At 44.8% G+C, this 20,418-nt stretch overlaps 2 protein-coding genes across 4 annotated transcripts; both read left to right on the top strand.

Annotated features, from left to right (window-relative positions):
• Window positions 1-756: 756 nt before the first annotated feature.
• On the top strand, window positions 757-11,306 carry LOC117650259 (diphosphoinositol polyphosphate phosphohydrolase 2). 2 transcript variants are annotated; one of them, XM_034393528.1, is made up of 4 exons: window positions 757-1,282; window positions 8,356-8,511; window positions 8,642-8,726; window positions 8,802-11,306. In XM_034393528.1, exons 1-4 carry the CDS (start codon window positions 1,187-1,189, stop codon window positions 8,918-8,920), a joined length of 456 nt encoding a protein of 151 aa, XP_034249419.1. In that variant the 5' UTR covers window positions 757-1,186; the 3' UTR covers window positions 8,921-11,306. The 2 variants fall into 2 exon arrangements, with proteins under 2 accessions (XP_034249419.1, XP_034249418.1); XM_034393527.1 differs by having other exon boundaries at window positions 8,356-8,517.
• A 533-nt stretch (window positions 11,307-11,839) lies between these two features.
• On the top strand, window positions 11,840-20,167 carry LOC117650629 (tyrosine-protein kinase Src64B). 2 transcript variants are annotated; one of them, XM_034394185.1, is made up of 11 exons: window positions 11,840-12,026; window positions 13,000-13,177; window positions 13,289-13,465; window positions 13,544-13,661; window positions 13,761-13,859; window positions 13,937-14,190; window positions 14,285-14,449; window positions 14,543-14,802; window positions 15,113-15,266; window positions 15,352-15,483; window positions 15,570-20,167. In XM_034394185.1, the coding sequence occupies exons 2-11, from the start codon at window positions 13,129-13,131 to the stop codon at window positions 15,779-15,781; spliced, it is 1,620 nt and encodes a 539-aa protein (XP_034250076.1). In that variant the 5' UTR covers window positions 11,840-12,026; window positions 13,000-13,128; the 3' UTR covers window positions 15,782-20,167. The 2 variants fall into 2 exon arrangements, with proteins under 2 accessions (XP_034250076.1, XP_034250077.1); XM_034394186.1 differs by lacking the exon at window positions 11,840-12,026 and adding an exon at window positions 12,291-12,309.
• Window positions 20,168-20,418: the final 251 nt, after the last annotated feature.

Genomic DNA, 20,418 nt, shown 5'->3' with positions numbered 1-20,418 from the left:
CAGTGAAACAACAAGGAATCTCTGATGTTGTAGCCACAACCAGGCAGATCACAAGTATCTGGCCAGTTAGTATTTTCATACATACCTGTATACCTCTCCTGAAATCCAATCCCAGCATTATAGAAGCCAAACACATAAGTATAAGTGAGGGTAAGGCAGGTAACCATCACAGCAGTTCCAATAGGTACATGGGGAATTTCGACCATCATTCTTTTAAGCCAAGGCAAATCTGGAATGAGAAAACATAAAGTGAGCATTGTAAACAGTTGACAGTGAAAGAATATGAACGAAACAAAAGTTACGAGGGGATCAAGGAGCACGAGGGGAAAGCTTTTGAAACATTCGAAAGACACCAATCAAAGAAAGTGATAGGCTAGGACTCCTTCGAATGCATGTAGTTTTGACAGTACAGAGGAGTCATGTGGTTTAACTAACCTCTCCGAACTCCAGACTTTTCATAGTAGTCCCAAACAACCTTGAACGGGTTACCCATCTTCGCTTCGATGCTGAAGTGACTTCTTTGAGTGTCAATTTGGATTCTTTTCAGGGCAACAGAGCGAGCAGACAGGCTGCAGACGGGAGTCGGGAACTCAGAAGTAGACTTGCATATCCATATTGCAATTCGACCAGTTGACCTCACACAATATGAGAATTATAGATGTCAGATCAAAAAGCCGAACGAACCCGAACTTAACCGAAAGGAACGGCAATGCGAACTGCAAGGGGCAATCTAGCGTCTAGCGACCAGCCAATCTAAATCCAGTATGGCGCCAGCTAATGTTACGTCGCAGCCAGCGCCAGCCGCTGTGCTGTGTGCTTGCGTGCTGTCGGAGTGTGGACAGCCTCAAGTCTGTGGCCGTGCCGTGGCCGGAGTTTCGAGTGCTGAAAGCGTTAGTCTTGAAGTGAAGTGAAGTGATCCGAGCTCGGGATTTCGCCGAAAATGTTTTCGTGTTCAGAAATTTCGTCACTAAACGTCAGTCTCCGGTTGACTACGACTGTTATTAAATAACGATAGACTTGGTGGGACTTGCCGAGCCCAGGATCCCATATTATTTTATATATTTTTTTACTTATATTGGTTTTAGTCGGCCTGTGCGCCAAAATACTTGCTTGTAGTAGTGTGGCTTTTGGTTGTACAATCTATTTTTTACGTGTGTCGTGTGAGTGCTACATTTATCCACTGAAAATGGTGAAGGAGAAGCCGAATTCGACGAGGATATACGACGAGGACGGCTTCAGGCGACGGGCCGCTTGCATCTGCGTGCGAGGTGATGAGTCTGAGGTAAGCTCGAGGAAAGTGCTACGTGCTGATGTTGGGACAGTAACTGTGGGACTCCCACTTGTGGCCTCAGCCTGGGTCCCGAGCGTTCGCTTTGAACGGGAACCAACCCCCAATTGCTGCTGCTGCGTCGTCTCGCCTGTCTCTCCCACGGCCCCTGCTGGCTGCCCCTGCTGTTTGGCTTCCTTCCGTTTCATCCTCGTCCTTCAGGAACTTGCCGATAAACACACTGCCTGGAACGGACAGCAAGTCCCTGGCGGCCCTGGCGTGTCAGCTTGTTGTTTGGACAGTGACTTGACACGTCCGACTTGGCACAGCGCCGTACGTTGCAGCGTTGCGTTGCGTTGCGCGGTGAACGCGGTGCACAAGGGCCTAGCCTACCCTGTCTAGCACTCGCTGTACTCGCGGCTCTGGGCTGATTGTGGTTTCGGTGCCTTCATTGCAATGATCTGCAAAGGTGTCTCGCACGAAAGGTATGAGGTGAGCCTCTGTGTTAAGGGTTGTGATGTGTGCCATGAAAAGTGTTCTTTGAACTACAACCCAACACAGCCTCACAATCAATTCCTGTTTATCTGGTAATTTTTATGGGCAAATGAACTTTTTCTACATTTTCAAAAAAGTGTCTGAAGATTTTACATTAAATTTTTGTATGTGTAAATTTTTATTGTTGAGTCGTTTAGTGTGTGAAAATGGAATAATTGGGTACATTAAAATCAAATCAGTAAAATGTTAACAGGTACTTCTAATGCTTTTTCACACTACATACACTCTCGTATGCTTTAGAGAAAATCACATGATGCTGTTCTGGAAGTTCTTTTATCAATGTTTGAAATGTAGGTTGACATTTCCTTGCATTCCCATATGGTGCTTCCTATGGTATAACAAGGTTTTTTCAAACCCTTGCGCTGAATAGAACCACCCTTTTTTCTGACTCTTCTGCCAACAATCTAATTTAAATGAATTATCAGGGTGTCCTTGACGCACACCTTATTTTGTGGCATTTCCTTCCTTTAAAAACGAAATAGGAGATGATGGTTTTAATGTGATTGTGGAATTATTGTTGGTCCCGGGCCACCGCATACCCTGTCCCATCGTGCTGAGTATCCTCACCTGTTGTAGCCAGGAGAGTAGAAACCCTTCCCCTCTCCCCCGGCCCGCCTAGGCCCGCCAAGGCCCGCCAGCCCACTTGGCAGTCTTCGGCCCTTGACAGCGTTCGTTTCCTCTCCTCGTCACTCTCACTGGTTGGCAGGCACTCCGTCATGCTGCAGACGAGGGCGCGAGCGCTGGCCTTTTTTGCGAGCCTCTCCGGCGTGCCCTGGGCGCTCTGGGCCTGCCCTGCCGTCTGATTCCGAACAGTGCTTCTTCGCTCTGTCTCTCTCGCATCCTTTCGGGACGCCTCACGAGTGCGAGAGAGAGAGAGGACAGCGCCGTGCGGAACGAAGCTGCCGGCTATGCCGCCCGTGGGCCCCGGCGGTCGCGCGCATTGAGCTCAATCAACGGTGGAGGCCGGTATTGACGGGTTGCTTGACCCTTAGCAGCCCCGCTCCCTTTTCTGTTGGCCCCCTCCTTCCCACCCCTCCTTCCCACCCCAACCCCACTGGGCGTCGCTGCCGTGACCGCCGTGACCGCAATGATGCCTTCCCCGCCCCGGTGGACAGCCAGTGCCTGTAGAGCGCAAATTTGGTGCCCGCTCCAAAACCGCTTCAAAAATACGCAAAAGAAAGCGCGAAAAGAGTGCTTTTTTGTACCGTTTTCGCGCTTTTTTTTGCGTATTTTTGAAGCGGTTTTGGAGCGGGCACCAAATTTGCGCTCTACAGGCACTGGCTGTCCACCGGGGCGGGCGCCCGGCGCCCGCTGCCCCTCCAAAATTGCAACGAGCTCGCAGCCCTCGCACGCACGGCGCCGGCGAGTACCCTGCCGGCACACTTGAAGGCGGCGAGCACGGCGAGCTGCCGGACCGCGTAATGCTGATGTAAGATGGAAGGATGAACCGCTGCCAAAGTTGCTGGCTTACTCGCGGTGTTGGTGTGGTGCCGCGGCGTCGCGCGGCGTGCCGGGACCGGTGGTGCCAGTGGGCCGACAGACTGACTAGGCCTGCAAACTGATTCCGAGAGTCGTTTTCGTCGCTCTGTCTCTCTCGCACTCATCGAGCGTCCCTTATAGGTGCGAGAGAGACAGAGCGACGAAAACGACTCTCGGAATCAGTCTGCTGCGGCCTGCGGGGCGCGTCGGCGCGTCTCTTTGCCCAGTTCCCCACCAGGTTGACGCCCCCTCGGGTAGGCAACCCCGCCGAACCCCGGTGTCCACGTCCTCGGCATTGTCTGGCGACACAGCCGCGGGCGCGCTGCGGCCCGCTAAGCGATTCCGCCTCGGCGCTTTCGTCGCCCTCTCAGGGAGAGAGAGACAGCGACTCTGAGGAATCAGTCTGCTGCGGGTGGACTCCAATTAGCAGAGCCTGAGCTTGTAGAGCAGGACACCGTTGTTGGGCCCGTTGGGGCGGGCCCCCTTTCCCTTGGAGGGGCCGGGCTGGGCCCCTGCGAGGGGGGACCCACTAGGCACATTCGTTGTACATCCTGAGACCCAACTCCCGAAAAACTCACTCACATTCAAGACACATTCCACACATTCTCATAGAATCAAAACAATCAGCCACAATCCACCACACTCTTACACATTCGCTAACATTCCCTAACACTCTCACACAATCGCTGTACATTCTCTGACATTCTCATACATTCTCATACATTCAGTCACATTCTGGACACATTCTTAACACATTCTCTGCACATTCCTTACACATTCTCAATGACAGTCCCCTAAAAATATTTATTTTAGTCTAATAACTTCGATTTAGGTTTACGTTCCTTTCAGCTCTAGCAGTACTTCCCTCCCTCCAGTGCGGTAGTGCGGTAGTTCGTGTCCGTCCCGAATCCGAACGGAGCCGCTGGCCCGTGCTCGCGTCAGGATCGTCCCTGGAAGCGCGCGAAACTCTGTCGAAGTCGAGTCAGCCAAGCCCCAGCCTAGTCCCAGCCCCGGGTCGAGGACAGGATATAGTTTACTGGTTATAGATAAGGTTTGTCACTTGAAAGTGTTAATTTACATTGCCCTTTGCTTAAGTTCAGTTTTCTTTTCATTTAAATTTGAATCCTTTCATAACGTAAGCCAGAGCACGACTAGAGTCGTTTAAAACTACCTCCCCCCCAAAAAAAAACCGTTCGGAACTGGCAGTTTGAGATAATGCTTATTAAACTGTGCGTCACTTGAACATTAGCCGCTCTGCGTGTTTGTGACTAAATCTGACCGTCCTCCGCTAGTTTCTCAGGGGGGCCAGCCACCCTGGATGAGCACGACTAAGGAATGAAAGGAGTTGTCCAAAATCTGGCAACCTCATGCGACAAAGCAAGATTTATAGAAGCAAAGAAACACCACTATGATGAACGGTTGACTACCTCAGGCGTGAAATTGGTTGCCTACCTTCACGGCGCTATGTAGAGACGTCGGCCGCACGCCCATTCAGCACACAATCTTCACACATTCTCACACATTCTCGCACTTTTTCTTACATTCTCACACATTCTCATACAATCTCTAACATTCCTGACACATTCTGTCACATTCTCACTACAATCTGTAACATTCACACACATTCTAGACAATCTTTACAATCAGTACATTCCATTACAATCTTTACATTCTCACACATTCAACACATTCTACACATTCTACACTCAGTTGTACACTTTTTGGGGCAGTGGGTCCCCCCTCGGGCCCCTGGCCCTGCCCACGCCTTGTGTACAGGCCGGAGCAAGTCCGCCTGTCCGCGTCGGCCAACGCCCCTGGCTCCGCCCGACTTCCTTCCCCCGCCCCCACTTCGCCTCCATCGCGTTGGCGGATGAATGAAAACGCCTCGGTGACGTCGACCGACGTATAGTGGCTAATACCGCGTCGCCACCGCGTCGCCATGGCGACGATGAAAAATGAAACTGGCGACACTTGATGACCCTCGGCAGGCGGACTGTGTTTTCGCGCGCGGTGTGGCATGGCGGCACGGCCATGGCGGCACGGCCATGGCGCCAAACTGCAGGGGAAGCGGGTCCGAGTCCGCGGTGGTCCGCGGTGGTCCGTGGGCGGTCTCGCGTACAGTAGACGTCAGTACGTCGCCGCGACGGTTTCGCCATGTGTGATAGAAGGCCGCTAATCTGCGACTGCCCTGTCAGCTTTGTCAGCACTGTGAACACGTGCCGCCCGACGACATGTTGCAAAGGTGCTGGTCACTTCGTGGTGGTCGACTTGCTCATGGCCGTGCCACGCCCTGGCCATCCCCGACGTCGGTGGCGTTTGCCTCGTCAAGTGTTCGCGCGTTCACCGGGCCGCGTCCTCGCACCGCGAGGGCTTGGGGAGCGGCCCGCTCGTGACTTCGTGAGGGCGGGTGGCTGGTGGTTGCGTGCCGGCGAGGCGCGAGCGGCGCGAGGGGTTCGGAGACGTGTCCGCCAGTGGCGTGCCGGGCCGTCGGTGTCGCCGGGTCGCTGTGCACGGCGTACGTGACTCCGTGACGCGGGGCGTGTCTGCGCGTGCGCTGGGTCAGTAATTGAGCCACCGGCACGTGCGCGTCGGGCCGTGGGGCGCCCCTCTGCCGCCGCCACGTCCAGCACACTGTCTCTCTCGCACCCATGGGGAGGCGCCCCAAGGCGCGCGAGTGCGAGAGAGACAGCACGCTGCAAAGGACGCTCGGAATCGGTCTGGCTGGGCCGTGGTCGCGGTCCCGGCCGTCTTGGCCATCCGTGGCGACGTACCCTCCCTTTGATTTGGCTGCGCGCCGCGCCGGCGCTGGCGGCGTCGACGCCGAGGCTGGCCAGCCCTTGGACACCCTCGGGCCGAGCCTCGGACACCCTTGGCGAGACTCGGCCGCGTTCTTTTTCGTCGGCCGGCGAAGGCGGCGAACGGAGTGGGGAGGGGCGGGGCGGGGCGGGGCAGTCAGGTTAGCGTCATTGAAAAATGGGGGTCGCAGAGGAGGCTGAATCTGCACGGCAGATAAGAAGCGTCTTGAGGCTGGCTGGCTGGCTCTGGCCGCACGGCGCCGGACGGCCGGACGTGCAGTGCAGGCGTCGAGGTCAGTGTTCGCGTCCCGGCTGGTCCCGGACTGCCGCTCCGCCCGCCTCGCCGTCATTGTGGCCGAGTCGCTGCCTCGCTGCCTTGTGCTGATGGGCGCGGCGGCGGCGCGCGCCTCTCCCAACAGGCACTTTACTGTGTTCTATTTTGGGCGCTTCAAAGTTCAAAGCCTTTCATCAGTGCACTGGCATGACACCGAAATAGGCGGGCTGCGCGCCGGGCGTCGCGGCGTCGCCGGGCGTCGCCGTGTTTGGCGAGTGGAATGCACGCCGCCGTGCCTGATAAACATTTCCCCCGGGGCGTTGTCGGTGCATGTTTGCGGCAGGACCGGTGCGGCATGCTGCTGCGCCCTGGCCGCCGCCGGCCCCGCCAGTGTCCTTGCCGCGAGATAATGCCCGCTGCGGTCGAGGCGGTCGAGAGGTTAGCGGCTTCGAGGCCGGGCTACACTAGAGGACCGGTTAGCAGTCCGCCCCGTGACAGTGCCAAGAGCTGCAGTTTGAGCGCTTCGGCGGCGCTTCGGCCCGGCCTGCGTTCGTGTGGCGACGGCGGGTCCCCTATCAGCTGGCGCGCGTTTTTGAGATGTGACCGCTTAAACCGATCTGATTGAGCCTTCCTGCGAGGAATTCGGTTGCTGCTCTCCTTTACCTTTTGCCGGCTTGATGGCTCGGCGTTCAAAGAAACAGACGTCAAAAGCGTGACGCAGGCTCCACCCAATGCATGCATGCATGCATGCACCAACCGGCACCAACCAACGAGAGAAGTGCGAATGCCACACTGGAAAGCACACGAAAAGGTCCGAAAAAAACTGAAAAAAAAAAAGTCCGTCTGGAAATGAAGCAGCTTAATCAAATGACACTCCTGGCTGTTTTCACCGCGTATCAAATTTGACGGACTTGTTTTGTTCCCCGCTGCTCGAATTGACTGGCGGCATGCGTTTGCGCGACTGGCCATGCGGCCGGCCGGCTCGCGTCGCAGTGAGGCATTGGGTCGCACTGGGCGTATAGACTAACACAGTCTCCCGCTCCCCTCCCCTATCTCCACTTATATTTAGCCGCCTGAGTATCGCGTTGACCTTCCCTGGTCACTTGGAGCTCCTGTTTGTGTCCGCCGCGCGTCTCCTGGACACGTCGTACGTGCGGGGAGGGGAGGGAGCACAGGAAGCTCCGGGAGTCGAGGGCTGGGCCGGGTAGGGGTATGGCCACCCCGCGGCCCCGCGCCTCGTTTAACCCAAAGTGCCCTCCCTGCGCTGCCCCCGAAAAATACAGAAAAACGACAGGAATGCAGGATGCGCGCTAAGGAAGCGTTGGTGTCTCAACAACCAGCGCGCGTGCCTCTGGTCCGCGGGGGCGCCTGCGGGTCGCCCTAGTTCGTCTCGGTTCGTCTACGGTGCCCGTCCCTTAGCGAGACCGGTTTTATCTGGTTGGCGGGAGCGGCCGTCACCGCAACCGGTTTCTTTTCTAAGATCCGGTTCTCTGCTCGCGTTTGCCAAACACACACGAATGCACGTGGGTGCGTGCGTGCGTGTGGGTGCGCTGCGGTGGGTGGGGCCGCGACGCCGCGACCGCAGTGACGCGTCAGCTCGTCAGCCTGCTAGTTTGTTTTCGCCGACACCGACCCGAGGGGGCAGTGGGATCGGAGGCGGGGCTGGGGTGCCAAAGAACAGAATCACTTGAGGTTCGCGCGCCCTCACGTTCGACTGGAGCGCCTGGCGGGTAGGCAGCCGCGTTTTCGCGCGACACGCGAGTCTGCAGGAGAAGCCTACCCGGCGTCCTGCAGGCGCTCCGGCCGGCGGCCCGACAGCGTGGGGCAGCGTTGTGGGGCAGCGTGCCGAAGACTTTTTGGCCTTTCCCTGGCGCCACGCCTGGCGTGGTCACGCTCGCGTCGACGTGATGGCAGAGGGTGTTGGAACCGTGGACGAGGGCATTTTGAGCCGTGCATGACTGACTGGGTTTTGCCTTTGCCTGCAGGTGCTGCTGGTGTCGTCGTCGCGGCGCCCCGACCACTGGATCGTCCCCGGCGGTGGCGTGGAGCCCGAGGAGGAGGCGAGCGTCACCGCCATCAGGGAGGTGATGGAGGAGGCCGGGGTCGTCGGCAAGCTCGGGCGCTGCCTCGGAGTCTTCGAGGTAATAGTAGGTATCCCATCGTAGCTGTACTGATTTCATTCCATTAACTAGCGAGGGGCAGAGGGCTGGGAATAGTATGGAATGGTAAAATGAATGTATCTTATCGAATGGTTTTCCTTTTGTTTTATAGAATTGTGAGCAGAAGCACCGCACTGAAGTTTTCGTTATGACAGTGACAGAAGAGCTGCCTGAGTGGGAGGATTCCCGTAACATTGGTGAGTACTGTACACAGTGTTCAAATTCATCATTTTGATTGTCATTCTTCTATTAACTGTTGTCTGTGTTTTCAGGTCGCAAGCGAAAATGGTTTACAATGGAGGATGCACTTCAGCAGTTGTCCCTTCACAAACCTGGTCAGCTTACGTACTTGCAATCTCTTCTAACATGTCGTAATGAAAAAGTTACGTGAAGCATTTTCCTTACTTGCACTATGGCTCCCAGCTCCCAGGCTGCACAAGAATGACTCATAGTTTTAGGAGAGAGAAGACAATTGCTTTGCTGACATCAACTACTCAGTGACAGCAAACTTCATCCATTAGTGTTGATTAGATATCTTGTGAAATTTTCGGTATCCAAAATTCATCTTGTCATTATTTAACTTGCCAATAGCCATTATCATTTTTCAGCAGATATCTTTTGTTATCAGTGTAATTATATTAAGCTGGTATTTTTTACTTTCCTTGTAGTAAATTTCAATTTTAGTTGCAAACTTTCTGTATTTTCATGAGAGTAGTTTTAAGATCAATTTCTTTTTTTGTGAAAATGATTTTTGGAAGTGTTTGCTATGTCATTCTTTGGTGTCAAATTCGGCGTTTGCTACCAGCTTCAAAAGTAATTTGTATGTACCCATAGGGTTTTTTTTTTCTTTTTTTGTTATATTTGTCATCTGCCAATTGGCTTTGACTGCTTGTACCACTGTTCTAGGAACACATGTATCAATATACTCTACATACGTGTTGATGTTTTTATAACTTTATACCTTGAGTTGCCTATTCATTGGAATTGACAATTATGTTAGCAGTGTCCCCATTCAGATGTTTTGTCTTGTGTAGAACCACCCATATTCTTCTGTGTGCATGCATTGTAACTGTGAGAGCTGTCGGGTAGTTTGTGCAAGAGGGAAGAAATGTTACAAAATAAATCTTCTCCTATGTTAATGTGACTGAGCTGTTGTCAAAAGTGGATCATCTGGACAGACCAAAGCAGCCCAAAAATCAATAATAAATAAGGCATACATAATGCAAGTGAAGCAAATTGATAACTGGACATCTTGTATGCTCTTCATACCATATGATACCATTTGACATTCTACAGCATTGTTTTTATCTGAAGTAATTCGAATGCTGCACGAATTGTATAAGACTGTGATCAACTGTGTTTGTTTATTTCCTTTCCTGTTCTGGTGCATTGTTCTGATCATATGTGCAACCATTGATTGGTTTTGTATGTAGATAGGATAGATAACTTTATTTACTTTACATGTGAAGGATACTCTTATAAACCATACATATGTATAATTATTTGGTTTAAATTAAAATAGTTATGTAAGGAATGCACAGAGGAATTTTTCTTAGTCAGGTCTTGCTGTAATCATTTAATAATTTCTATGGAGAAATTGTACTTACTCTCGTATGTCCTTTTATGAGTGTAACTTGTTTGGTTTCCATGTATTAATGAAATCCGATACATAACTGGATGATTAAGAGCACACATCGGTGTCAGTTGTGCGATAGCAGTTTGCCATCTAATAAACCTATCGTTTTTCATTTCCGCTCATCAATATTTGTAGGTCGCAATGCCACTCTTACTGTTGCTTGCTAGTCAATTACTACCATACCTTTTGACAAAGTAGCTTTGGTTTAACATAGCTAATACACATTGCAACTGTTTTCAAATCCCCTGTAATTTAGTGTCTATTTGTGTTTCACTATTTATGTACTAATGCTTACTTGTCTCGACATAAATTGTTCATTCTGTTTTCATTTTTTTTGTTTTTGTTGCTTTTTTTCTTGTTAAGATCAAGCAAAAAATTTTCATGAAATTAGAGCAAAGCATTCGGCTGGTTTGTTCAGTTGTACTCTCCATCCAGCTATTGATTAGAGTTTTCTAATTGTAGAAGATGGGGAACAGACAATCCAGCCCATAGGTTTGATTTTCAAGAGAGTAAATTTTATTCTTTTTTTTAGTTTGGAGTTCTAATGTAGTATCACAAGTAAGATTTGTAGCAAATAATAATTACCGGTAATTTTGAATGAAGTCTTTCTGTGCTTGGTCATAAAAATTTCTTATGTTGTGATACTGCAAAGTAGTCCGAGCTGTGATAATCAGAGGAGCTATGCTTTTTCCTGAGAGCTGATTTCTTTAGTGATGCACCAAAAAGTGATACAATGTATTCAATATTTATTTTTTTGCTGGATATTCTATATGTATCACATATACGTATTTACATTGGAGTGACATTTCATTATTCTAAATCTGTTTTATCTTCTGTTTTTCCACTTGCTGATTTGCTTTGACAATTTTATGCCTATTTTTTGACTACATGTAGTGTTTTCTAAAATGTGAATGTAGTTTTGTTTTGTTTTTGGATGAGTATGATTGCCTGCTGACCAGTGTCGTGCTGTATAATACGTGGAAATTGGATGGTGCCATAAATTATTGTACTGCTTCATCCAGTTTGCATGTTTAACGTGAACTTTGGGAATGCCCCTAAAGAACATTCATTGTATTCTCAAACCTAATCATATGGAGATACATGGTTGAAGTCAATAAATATTTGAGAGAGGTGGAGTAAATTTTCTGTATTTAATTTTTCCTTTCCCACACAGTGGTATAATAATTGTTATATCTGAAGAGGTTTGGGATTGATTGTTTTCCACAAGAAATCAACACACACCTAATTCATTTGCAAGGCAAACCATCAAATGAGCATGTTTCATCTCAACAACATCAAAGTCTCACGTCACCTCAATGTGATTCGATGCCCGAGACACTTTAAACATTTTAGATGCATGTTGATTTTGTTATTTTTTTTTTTTAAATCTTTTTGAGGCGTGTATGCCAGGGATGACGTCCGAAAACTGCCCTTTATTCTTCGTTCCACCGACTGCCGGCAGCCGCGGCCGGTCGCATCTTAAAAGAACGGTCTTTCTTCTTAAAAAAAAAAAGCGAGGGTTTCCGTCTCTCAGATTTGGCAGTTTATCACTCTTTCTGAGTAATATGTGCAAGTGTGCGTTTATCCTTCCCCGCTCCCTCCTCTCCCCCCGTGTCTTTGTTGTTCCCTCCACCTCCCCGCTGTTCGCTGTTGTCGCGAACGCATCCATTGAGTGGGAGTGGGAGTCGGCGCTGATAAACTGGCACTGGCGCCGCCGCGGGTAGAGGGGCAGGCAGTCCGTCAATTTGTCGTCTGTAAAACTTGCGTGTATTGTTCGCGAGGATTTTCATTTCGGAACATTAACGGATTCGGCGAACTGTCCTAGATCTGCCTTGATCATGGAGATACTCTTCCTACCTTGGTGGGTTCATTTATCTCTTGTGCGGACGGAAAAGGGGGCATTAGTTCACGAGTCTGCTGTGCTGCTTTTGCCATTATTGTGTGTTTTGATACGGTCATTACCTTGCTTTGACCTTTGTAATGGTTTGCGTGAGTTGTTTCGAGTCTGGTGTCCAGTTAGTTTATGTAGTGCCCGGCGAAATCTATTCCTTGAATCCAGGGGCCAATTAACCCCAATAACCCATTCGGCCACAAAGGAGCCGTAATCAATCAGGATATTATTGGACGTGATTGTTATTCTCCATGTGTGTTGCCTCAACAATTTTTAGCACTAACATTTCGTGAAAGTGTTGTATTTTTATATAGCTCTCCTTTACAGTGTCTCTGTATCTCATGTATGAGCTCATGCACGCGACACTATTGATAAGGGGATGAATGGAAAGTTGGGGTTAAGGAAGTTTTCAAAATTCTCTCGTAGGTACTGACTTACTAGTCTACCGTTTTTCAATATCCGTACTTTTGTACGGTTTGTAGAGCTTTGCTTGTACCGTTCTGTCTCCTTTCAATAATTTATTAATTTCTGGAGATTTCATGAATCCGCTGCGTTCTTAATCATCATCTTCATCTGTATTTAATTTGTCATGAAAATGACTGTTATGATGTTCTTCAACTTTAGTTTTCCATGTATTCAGTCCCTCTAGTGAAAATAGCTCCTTGGCAAGAGGCCAGGGCTCCCACCTGAGTTGGTACGTCAGTCTCATAGGCTCGACTGACTCTACTTTTAAATGTTGAGGTAACATTGGGGTTTCCTTGAGTGGAGGATGGTCAGTCCCTTTCTAAGTTTGTGCCTATGTTCCCATAGTCATTTGTTCTATCAATGCCCTTATAATCTTTTTTTATTGTCAATTTCAACACTTGTTGTTTTGCTTGGTTCACACAGGAAGTTTCTGTTGAGGTCTATTTTAATTAATGTCTGTTTTTCTGATCTTCCTCAGGGTGCATTTTGTGTGACCATGAGGGCCTCCTTTCTTTCCTCATCCTGAAATGAATTTCAGCCCAAAGTAGCTGCCTTCATTTTATTTAGATTGCCCGTGTGTGCACCCTTCTGATATTACGATTTCAAAATGGGTGCGTGCTGTAGCAAAAACAATTCTGATTCCAGCCGCCAATCAGGTAAGATCATTGTGAAGGTTTTTCTGTTAACGTTTTCTTGTAGAGGTGTGAGTATGTGTGTTTGGTTTGTAATGGATCTGATCTGTGATTTGTAATTTTTCCTATTTGAAGTCTTGCAACATGGGTACAAACTCAATGAAGCAGCTGATCTTGGTGTGCACATGGGCAGTGTTGGCACATTGGGAAGTGAGCCCAGGTACATTCAAGAACCAAATCGCATCATGATGAATATGGGAAGTGGAAAGCGTCAGCAAGGTGTTGATATAATAAGAACTCCCACAACACCTTGTAAGTTCCTTCAAAATTTGATTCACTTTCTTGCTCTTGTATATTTTAAAAGTCTAATTTAATTTTTCAATTTCTCAGTCCACCCTAATTCATCTGGTAAAGGCCGAATTGTTGTTGCTGTTTATAATTACACATCACGAGAAGCAGCTGATCTTTCATTTGCAAAGGGTGATCGAATGGAAGTAATAGATGACAGGTAAACTTGCACTTATTTTTTTCTTCTACAGTACTTTCTTTTTCTGTTAACATTTTTATCCTGTTGATTCATACTTTTGTCTACTTTTGATATTTGTAGTGAGTCTGATTGGTGGAGAGTAAGGCATATTCGCTCTGGTGAAGAAGGTCTCATTCCCTGGAATTTTGTTGCTGAAGAAAAATCAGTGGAGAGTGAAGAGTAAGTGTCAAAATTTGTTCCTAGCAGTTGGAAGGTTTTGCTTGTTTTATCATGCCCATTGTTTTCTGAAAATTTAGCTGGTACTTCGGGAAAGTATCTCGGAAGGAAGCTGAAAAGCTACTTTTAGCTGATGAGAATACGAGAGGAACATTTTTGATCCGTAATTCCGAACACAATCCAAATGGATTTTCACTCTCAGTCAAAGATTGGGATGAGAGTCGAGGATATCATGTAAAACATTACAAGATAAAACCTTTGGACAATGGAGGATACTACATCGCAACAAATCAAACATTTGCCACCCTTCCTGCTCTTGTTCTAGCATATACAAGTAAGTAATAATAGCTTTATTTCTTTGTGTCCTTTGTTTGCCTGTAACTCATGTCAATTTTCTATTTGTCTTTTTTTATCTATTATTAAAATAGAAAATGCTTTGGGTTTGTGCCATGTCCTTTCTCGACCCTGCCCCAAGCCCAAACCTCAAATATGGGATTTGTCACCTCTGCTGAGAGATCAATGGGAAATAGATCACAATGAAATTCAGCTTATTCGGAAACTTGGTCAAGGCAACTTTGGAGAGGTATGGTATGGTGAGTAGCAACTGTCAATTCATTTTTCAGTCTCTTACTATTTGGCAGATGTCATTATATTGCTGGATTTAAACTCTCATTTGTCTCCATCAGGGAAATGGCATAACAACATTGAAGTAGCTGTGAAGACCTTAAGACCTGGTACTATGTCAACTGCAGCTTTTCTGCAAGAAGCAGCAATCATGAAGAAGTTCCGCCATGATCGTCTAGTTGCTCTCTATGCAGTTTGTTCAAAGGAAGAACCAATCTACATTGTCCAAGAATATATGAATCGTGGTAGTTTGCTCGAATTCCTTCGAAATGGAGAAGGGAAAGATTTGCAGTTTGGTGATCTACTTTATATAGGGGCGCAGGTGAGCGAAAAGATTTGTTGTTACTCTGTTAGCCTTCATGCATCAAAAAGGTTGTTAAGAACACAGTTAGATGAGTTTTGAATTTTCAAAGCAATTTTGATGACATTTTTCTAAACTTATTGCCAACATTTAAAATTTTACATCTTTGATGACAAAATTCAGAGTATGTGTTAAAATCAACTATTGTTGTTTATTATCAGGTCGTGCTCTGAAAATTCTGAATGCTGAGATGTTTAATTTTGTGCACTTGAATGCAATTTCCAGTAAATGTCCCTTTCAAGTGACTAATTTGGTAATCTTTGTCATGCAGGTTGCAAGTGGAATGGGGTACTTAGAAGTGAAACAGTTGATTCATAGAGATCTTGCTGCTCGTAATGTTCTTATTGGTGACAATAATATGGCCAAAATTTGTGACTTTGGTTTAGCTAGAGTTATTGAAGATGATGAATACTGTCCTCGTCAAGGTACCTGCCTTTTTCCTCAAGCATAATTGCTCAATGAAGTTTGTAACAGCATAGTATGTTTATGAACTTTTGGTTTTGATTCCAGGCTCTCGTTTTCCTGTTAAGTGGACTGCTCCTGAAGCTATTGTTTATGGCCGATTTTCTATCAAATCTGATGTTTGGTCTTATGGAATTCTCCTGATGGAGCTTTTCACATATGGACAAGTACCATATCCTGGTTAGTATCTTAATAATACTCTGTTTGATGTAAAAATTTTGTTCAGTCATTTGACGAGTTTAACTTTTTGTGTCTTTGTGTTAAAGGCATGCATGGACGTGAGGTGATAGAACAAGTTGAAAGAGGATACCGTATGCCAAAGCCAACGTGTCACTTCATTCCTGATGCTATTTACCGTTTAATGCTGCAGTGTTGGGATGCTGATCCAGATAAAAGACCCACATTTGAATTCCTAAACCACTACTTGGAAGACTTCACTGTCACCTCTGAACTCCCGTACCGTGAAGTAATTGACTGAATTCCTTTCTTATTGAATAGTTGTTTGTGTAATTCTCAATTGCCTTTACTGTTTTTTTTTTGTTTTTTTTTAAGTAATTTTGAGTCTTACTGTTTGTTAATTCAATCATACTATTGAAGAAGTATCGGGTACTTTCACTGATACTCTTCCGTGAGTTATTGATAGGCTGTTGGAAATTTGTCAACTACAGCTAAGTGTGATGTTTACCATTTATTATTTTGTATGAATTTTTGAGTTATTTGAACTGCTTAGTAGAAAAAGAGAATCATTACCATGAACTGAGTTTGCACTGTTTTGTTTTTCTAAAACTTGTGCTTTTTTTCTGAAAAGATAGACTGTCATTTGTAATTTTGGTATATGAACTGATTGCTGAATGAAAGTATCCTGATTATTTTAAAAATTAGGAAGTTAGACTGAGTCATGAATCACTTTGTGTGGAAATGCTGAAGCTTCAGTACACTTTTTCAATAACGTTTAATTTGTTTTTCCTGATATTCTTCAACCTAAACTATTGACATATCGTTCTAAGTGAGCAATGTGTTTTCTTTAGGTCTGACCAAAGCTTAATGCAAAGTCAAGTTTTCAGTATTGCTTTTAATTTTTTTTACTCTGACGCCCCCCCCCCCTTTTCTTTTGTTAATTTATTGCTTAGACTCACCATTGTCCCACCACCCTCCTTTTACAAGATATTGTTGCAGATGATTTAGATGTTTATTGTCTGTTTTTCTTATGTGTCACTAGTCACAACGACTTGAGTCCTATAGGGTGGGTATAGGACTCTAAATAAATGGGCAGTACAAGTTACGTTACTAGTACTGCCATAAACTTCTTTCTTTTAGGAAGAGTTGTTCTTTCTTCTTTTATGCCAAAGATTGAGTCATGATAACATAGAACTACTAACCATTTTTTATCCCTTTGGATTTTTTGCCATTTTATGTGGCAAGTGGAGCCATGTGCAAACTTTGACAGTATTAGGTGACAACATCAACTTTCTGTTTTGCTGTTAAATAGTGGAAAGCATGTTTTCTCTAGCATGGAAATTATGGTGCTGTAGAATATGTGGACTGCTTTGACATTTACACTGTGCTGGTGTTCTATGTAGAAATGTGGCCTTGCCGTCATTCATGTCAATTCAAACGGTGCATGAACAGTGAGAGATTTGTTCTTGACTCGTGCTCTTCGATCATGTTTCACGCTACATTATTTTTTCATCCATTGTGCCAAATCGCAGTTATACCAACATTTCAACCCTGATGGTGTTTAAGTTCTGTGTCTTTGTTCAATTACTTTTGTCAGACTACACAGCCTCTTGCCATATGAAGCCATATGACTGTGTGTTTGATCATATCTTCCTTTCTAGTAGATTTCCTTTAGTTTGACTGCCCTTTTTTTTAAGTCTTTGTTTCCTATTTTCTTGCAATGTTTCTTTTGCATTAACAATTGGTAGTAGTGGGCATAGCTTTTGGTTTCCTAACACTCTAAGTCCTATTAACGGATGCAACTGTCAATATTTGATTTTACACATTTTTGTTTTTAATTTCAACAATGAGTGACATATTTTTGCACCTTACAGGTGGTAAACTCATAAGTTTAACGCAGAGTGATCTCATGTGTCGTAGCATCGAATTTATATTTATTTTGTAGTTTGGTTGCAGTCCTTTTTTCTAATTGACTTTTTTAATGTCTTTATGTTGTTCACTTCGAGTATGATTTGCTGTAACTTCACCCAGTCTGCTCCTGGTGTGCCTTCAAAGCGTGTTCCTGCCAACACCTATTAAGTCATCCTTTGTGATATGAATTTAACATTTAGTTAATGTGATTTGTTTTCTTTATTCTCCCAATTGTTTCTTTGGCTGCTTTCATTTCTACCACCTTACTGGCCAATGTGAAGCTTCAGTGTGTGTGTTCAGGGTACCCTTACTCATGCTTCTGTAGTGATGTGAACTGGTCCTGTTCTGTTGGCAGCTTATTTTCTTAGCCCCCTTTTTATGTCCTCCCCTACTCATTTACATATTACTCGAATGTTTCCACAGTAGCAAGTATCTTTATTATTGAGTCATATTTCTTGTCTTGGTTTCAATGCTCAGGCATACATTGAAACCATTCCCCTTTTTTGAATTAACTCATTCTTTAAAACTTGGTGGTTATTTGGACATGGTTTTCCCTCATTGTTGGGATGCGATGGAGAAAGCCAGTGGACACGCAAAACATAAAAATTAAGGTAGAATAGGAACATTAATTTTGTTGTACATGTACGATAGTAAGATTCAAGGCCAAAAAGCAATCAATTAGTTTAAGTATGTGTGCAATCAAGATTTCTCTATGTGAATCTTTATTCAACTTTTTCAATTTTTCCATAATATGCTGACTTAACTTTTCTACTGTATCACTGTTATTTTTATTTGGTGCTGTTCTGTACATATACAGTTAAGGTTTCATATAGCAGTGAGTAATTAGTCAATGAATTTTTAGACACATAATGTTTGACTTTTCTTTGTTTGTTTGTAATTATTGAAATAACTAGTTTGGATTCTTTGATAGATATCATATAAATCCTATCTTAAGAATAGTTTGGCACTCCCTTAAATAGATCTCATTTATTGTAATTTTTCCCATTTACTGATTGTTGCATGTCCACACTGTAATCTCAAAGTTTTATGCAAGATTACAACTGGAGATGTGATACACTTAATGATGAAACTTAACTACCTTTGTCTAGGTTTCAAAATATTTCTTAACGTACATTTGTATTGTAAAGCACAAAGCATGTAATGGCGTTTTAAAAGAGACTTTTTTTCAAAAAGAAAAACACCTGCACAGTACTAGTCTCTTTTAACATCTACTGAGTGTTGTACTGCTGTGTTTTTACTCCCTAGTCATGCATAAAATATAACACAATTTTTTGCAATGTCTTGACCTGCATTTGAGTATGCATCAAGGCATGTAAACCTGTCAAAATATTTTTCAATCGAATACCATCATCACATTGCTTATTTTGTTTTATTGGTAGAATCACTGTTTGCATCATAAGTATCATCATCAAAATCATGTTGAAATTCATGTCACTGGTTAGAAATCTTAAGGCTTTTAGTCCTAGTGTTTGTTCTCCAAAGAAGTTGTTTTAAAAGTCTTCATTAATATTTAAATTTACATACCATATTTTTAACATGTAATATGAACAGCAGTTTGCATTGTGAACATTTTGCATGGATTTCCCCATTAAGGTTTTTTTTTTTTTTTTTTTTTTGATTTCAGCATTTAACTTTGAAGACTTCAAATAATTTTGTGCCTTAATGTATCATCTTCCATTACAGACACGAAAGAAACGATGAATTATTATGTTCAACTCATGATTCTGTTTCAATTTTTTTAAAATTTGTGCATGCTTTGTGTGGCAGGTTCATGATACCATTCCAATAACTAGCCTGTAAGGAAATGGAAAGATAATGATTTTTACTGTGATGGTTCAAAAAATGTTTAATTGGGGTCTATTCTTGTTCACACTGGAACATGTAAACTTGTTGTTCTCTCGGGACCAATGTATTTTTGCGTTATGTTAAGCTTTTGACACTCAATGAAGCTCGCTTATAATGTGCTACTGTAATTGTAGGCTGTAGGCTTGTAGCTAATGTGGATTAAGATGTGTAATTTAGACTTATTGAAATTGTGTCAAGGATGTTGCAAACTTACATTGAGTCCATTAACAATACCTCAATTTTCTTACTTCTCATTGCATTTTGTATCCATATGTTTCATACTGTTGTATTAATCCCTTGTATATTGCATTTCAAACTGTGTTGGTTGATATCAGTTGCTATGAGGTTTTTGTTGTGTTTTTTCTCTCCTACTCTCTGTTTGTGCCCATGTCCAGTTGCCTGTGGGCTCCAAAAGACTATCATAATCCCTCAGCTTTTAGTTATTGATAAATGTCAACATATTCAGTCTTTTGAGTGAAGAAAAGTTTTTCTGGAATAAGTCCATTTAGTCATGCTGTCCATGAGTTACACAAACTAATGCGTTTTCAATTAACGCCTCCAGTTTTATTATGAAAGGATGTTAATAAAACCATTGTGTGATCCTCAACATGTAATCATAATTTTGTCTGTAATGATTTATATTATTATAATTACTATTATTATTATGATTATTACTGTCATAGACTTTGTACTCATGTAAAAGGACACCCTGAGATGAATCCCTGGTGTTGTTTGTTGGTACCTGGTGTCCAGTCCAATACTGCCATTAATCTTACCTGGATCTGGAAAACAGGTTATCAGTACAGTAACCCTTCATGGTAATGTGGCCCTTTCTGTACAATTTACATTTTATTGCCTTGTACTGTAGTGTCACTTCTGTATTTCATAATATAATTTCACTACCAAATTATCAATTTGTTTCCCTGTGATGACTCCCCTTTCCTTACACTCAAAACTCTTCCTAATTACTTAGTTCAGTTTTTCAAGACTCTGGACTTCCCCCTGCCACCTTCTCTGCAACCCCTCACACAGACTAAAACAAAAAAACGGGGCGGGGGGGGGGGGGTCGGAGAATTTTGTTGAAGGTCGAAGCAGATATTTTCAAAAGGAAATCCTTCCCTTGATATGTTTTGCACCAGTCCTGACCTGACTGGCTTAGAG

Source organism: Thrips palmi, unplaced genomic scaffold, assembly GCF_012932325.1.
Source record: "Thrips palmi isolate BJ-2018 unplaced genomic scaffold, TpBJ-2018v1 HiC_scaffold_5, whole genome shotgun sequence".
Taxonomy (NCBI): Eukaryota; Metazoa; Arthropoda; class Insecta; order Thysanoptera; family Thripidae; genus Thrips; species Thrips palmi.
The sequence above is the reverse complement of the archived record's forward strand: the minus strand, read 5'-3'. Positions and strand labels throughout refer to the sequence as shown.

Excerpts from the sequence above, each read along its gene's own strand:
- LOC117650259 (XM_034393527.1), top strand. The coding sequence starts at position 1,187 with ATGGTGAAGGAGAAGCCGAATTCGACGAGGATATACGACGAGGACGGC. Across the intron at positions 8,518-8,641 it reads TCGGAGTCTTCGAGGTAATA|AATTGTGAGCAGAAGCACCG; the intron begins GTAGGTATCCCA and ends TTTGTTTTATAG. Across the intron at positions 8,727-8,801 it reads GGAGGATTCCCGTAACATTG|GTCGCAAGCGAAAATGGTTT; the intron begins GTGAGTACTGTA and ends CTGTGTTTTCAG.
- LOC117650629 (XM_034394185.1), top strand. The coding sequence starts at position 13,129 with ATGGGTGCGTGCTGTAGCAAAAACAATTCTGATTCCAGCCGCCAATCA. Across the intron at positions 13,860-13,936 it reads AAATCAGTGGAGAGTGAAGA|CTGGTACTTCGGGAAAGTAT; the intron begins GTAAGTGTCAAA and ends CTGAAAATTTAG. Across the intron at positions 14,191-14,284 it reads TCTTGTTCTAGCATATACAA|AAAATGCTTTGGGTTTGTGC; the intron begins GTAAGTAATAAT and ends TTATTAAAATAG.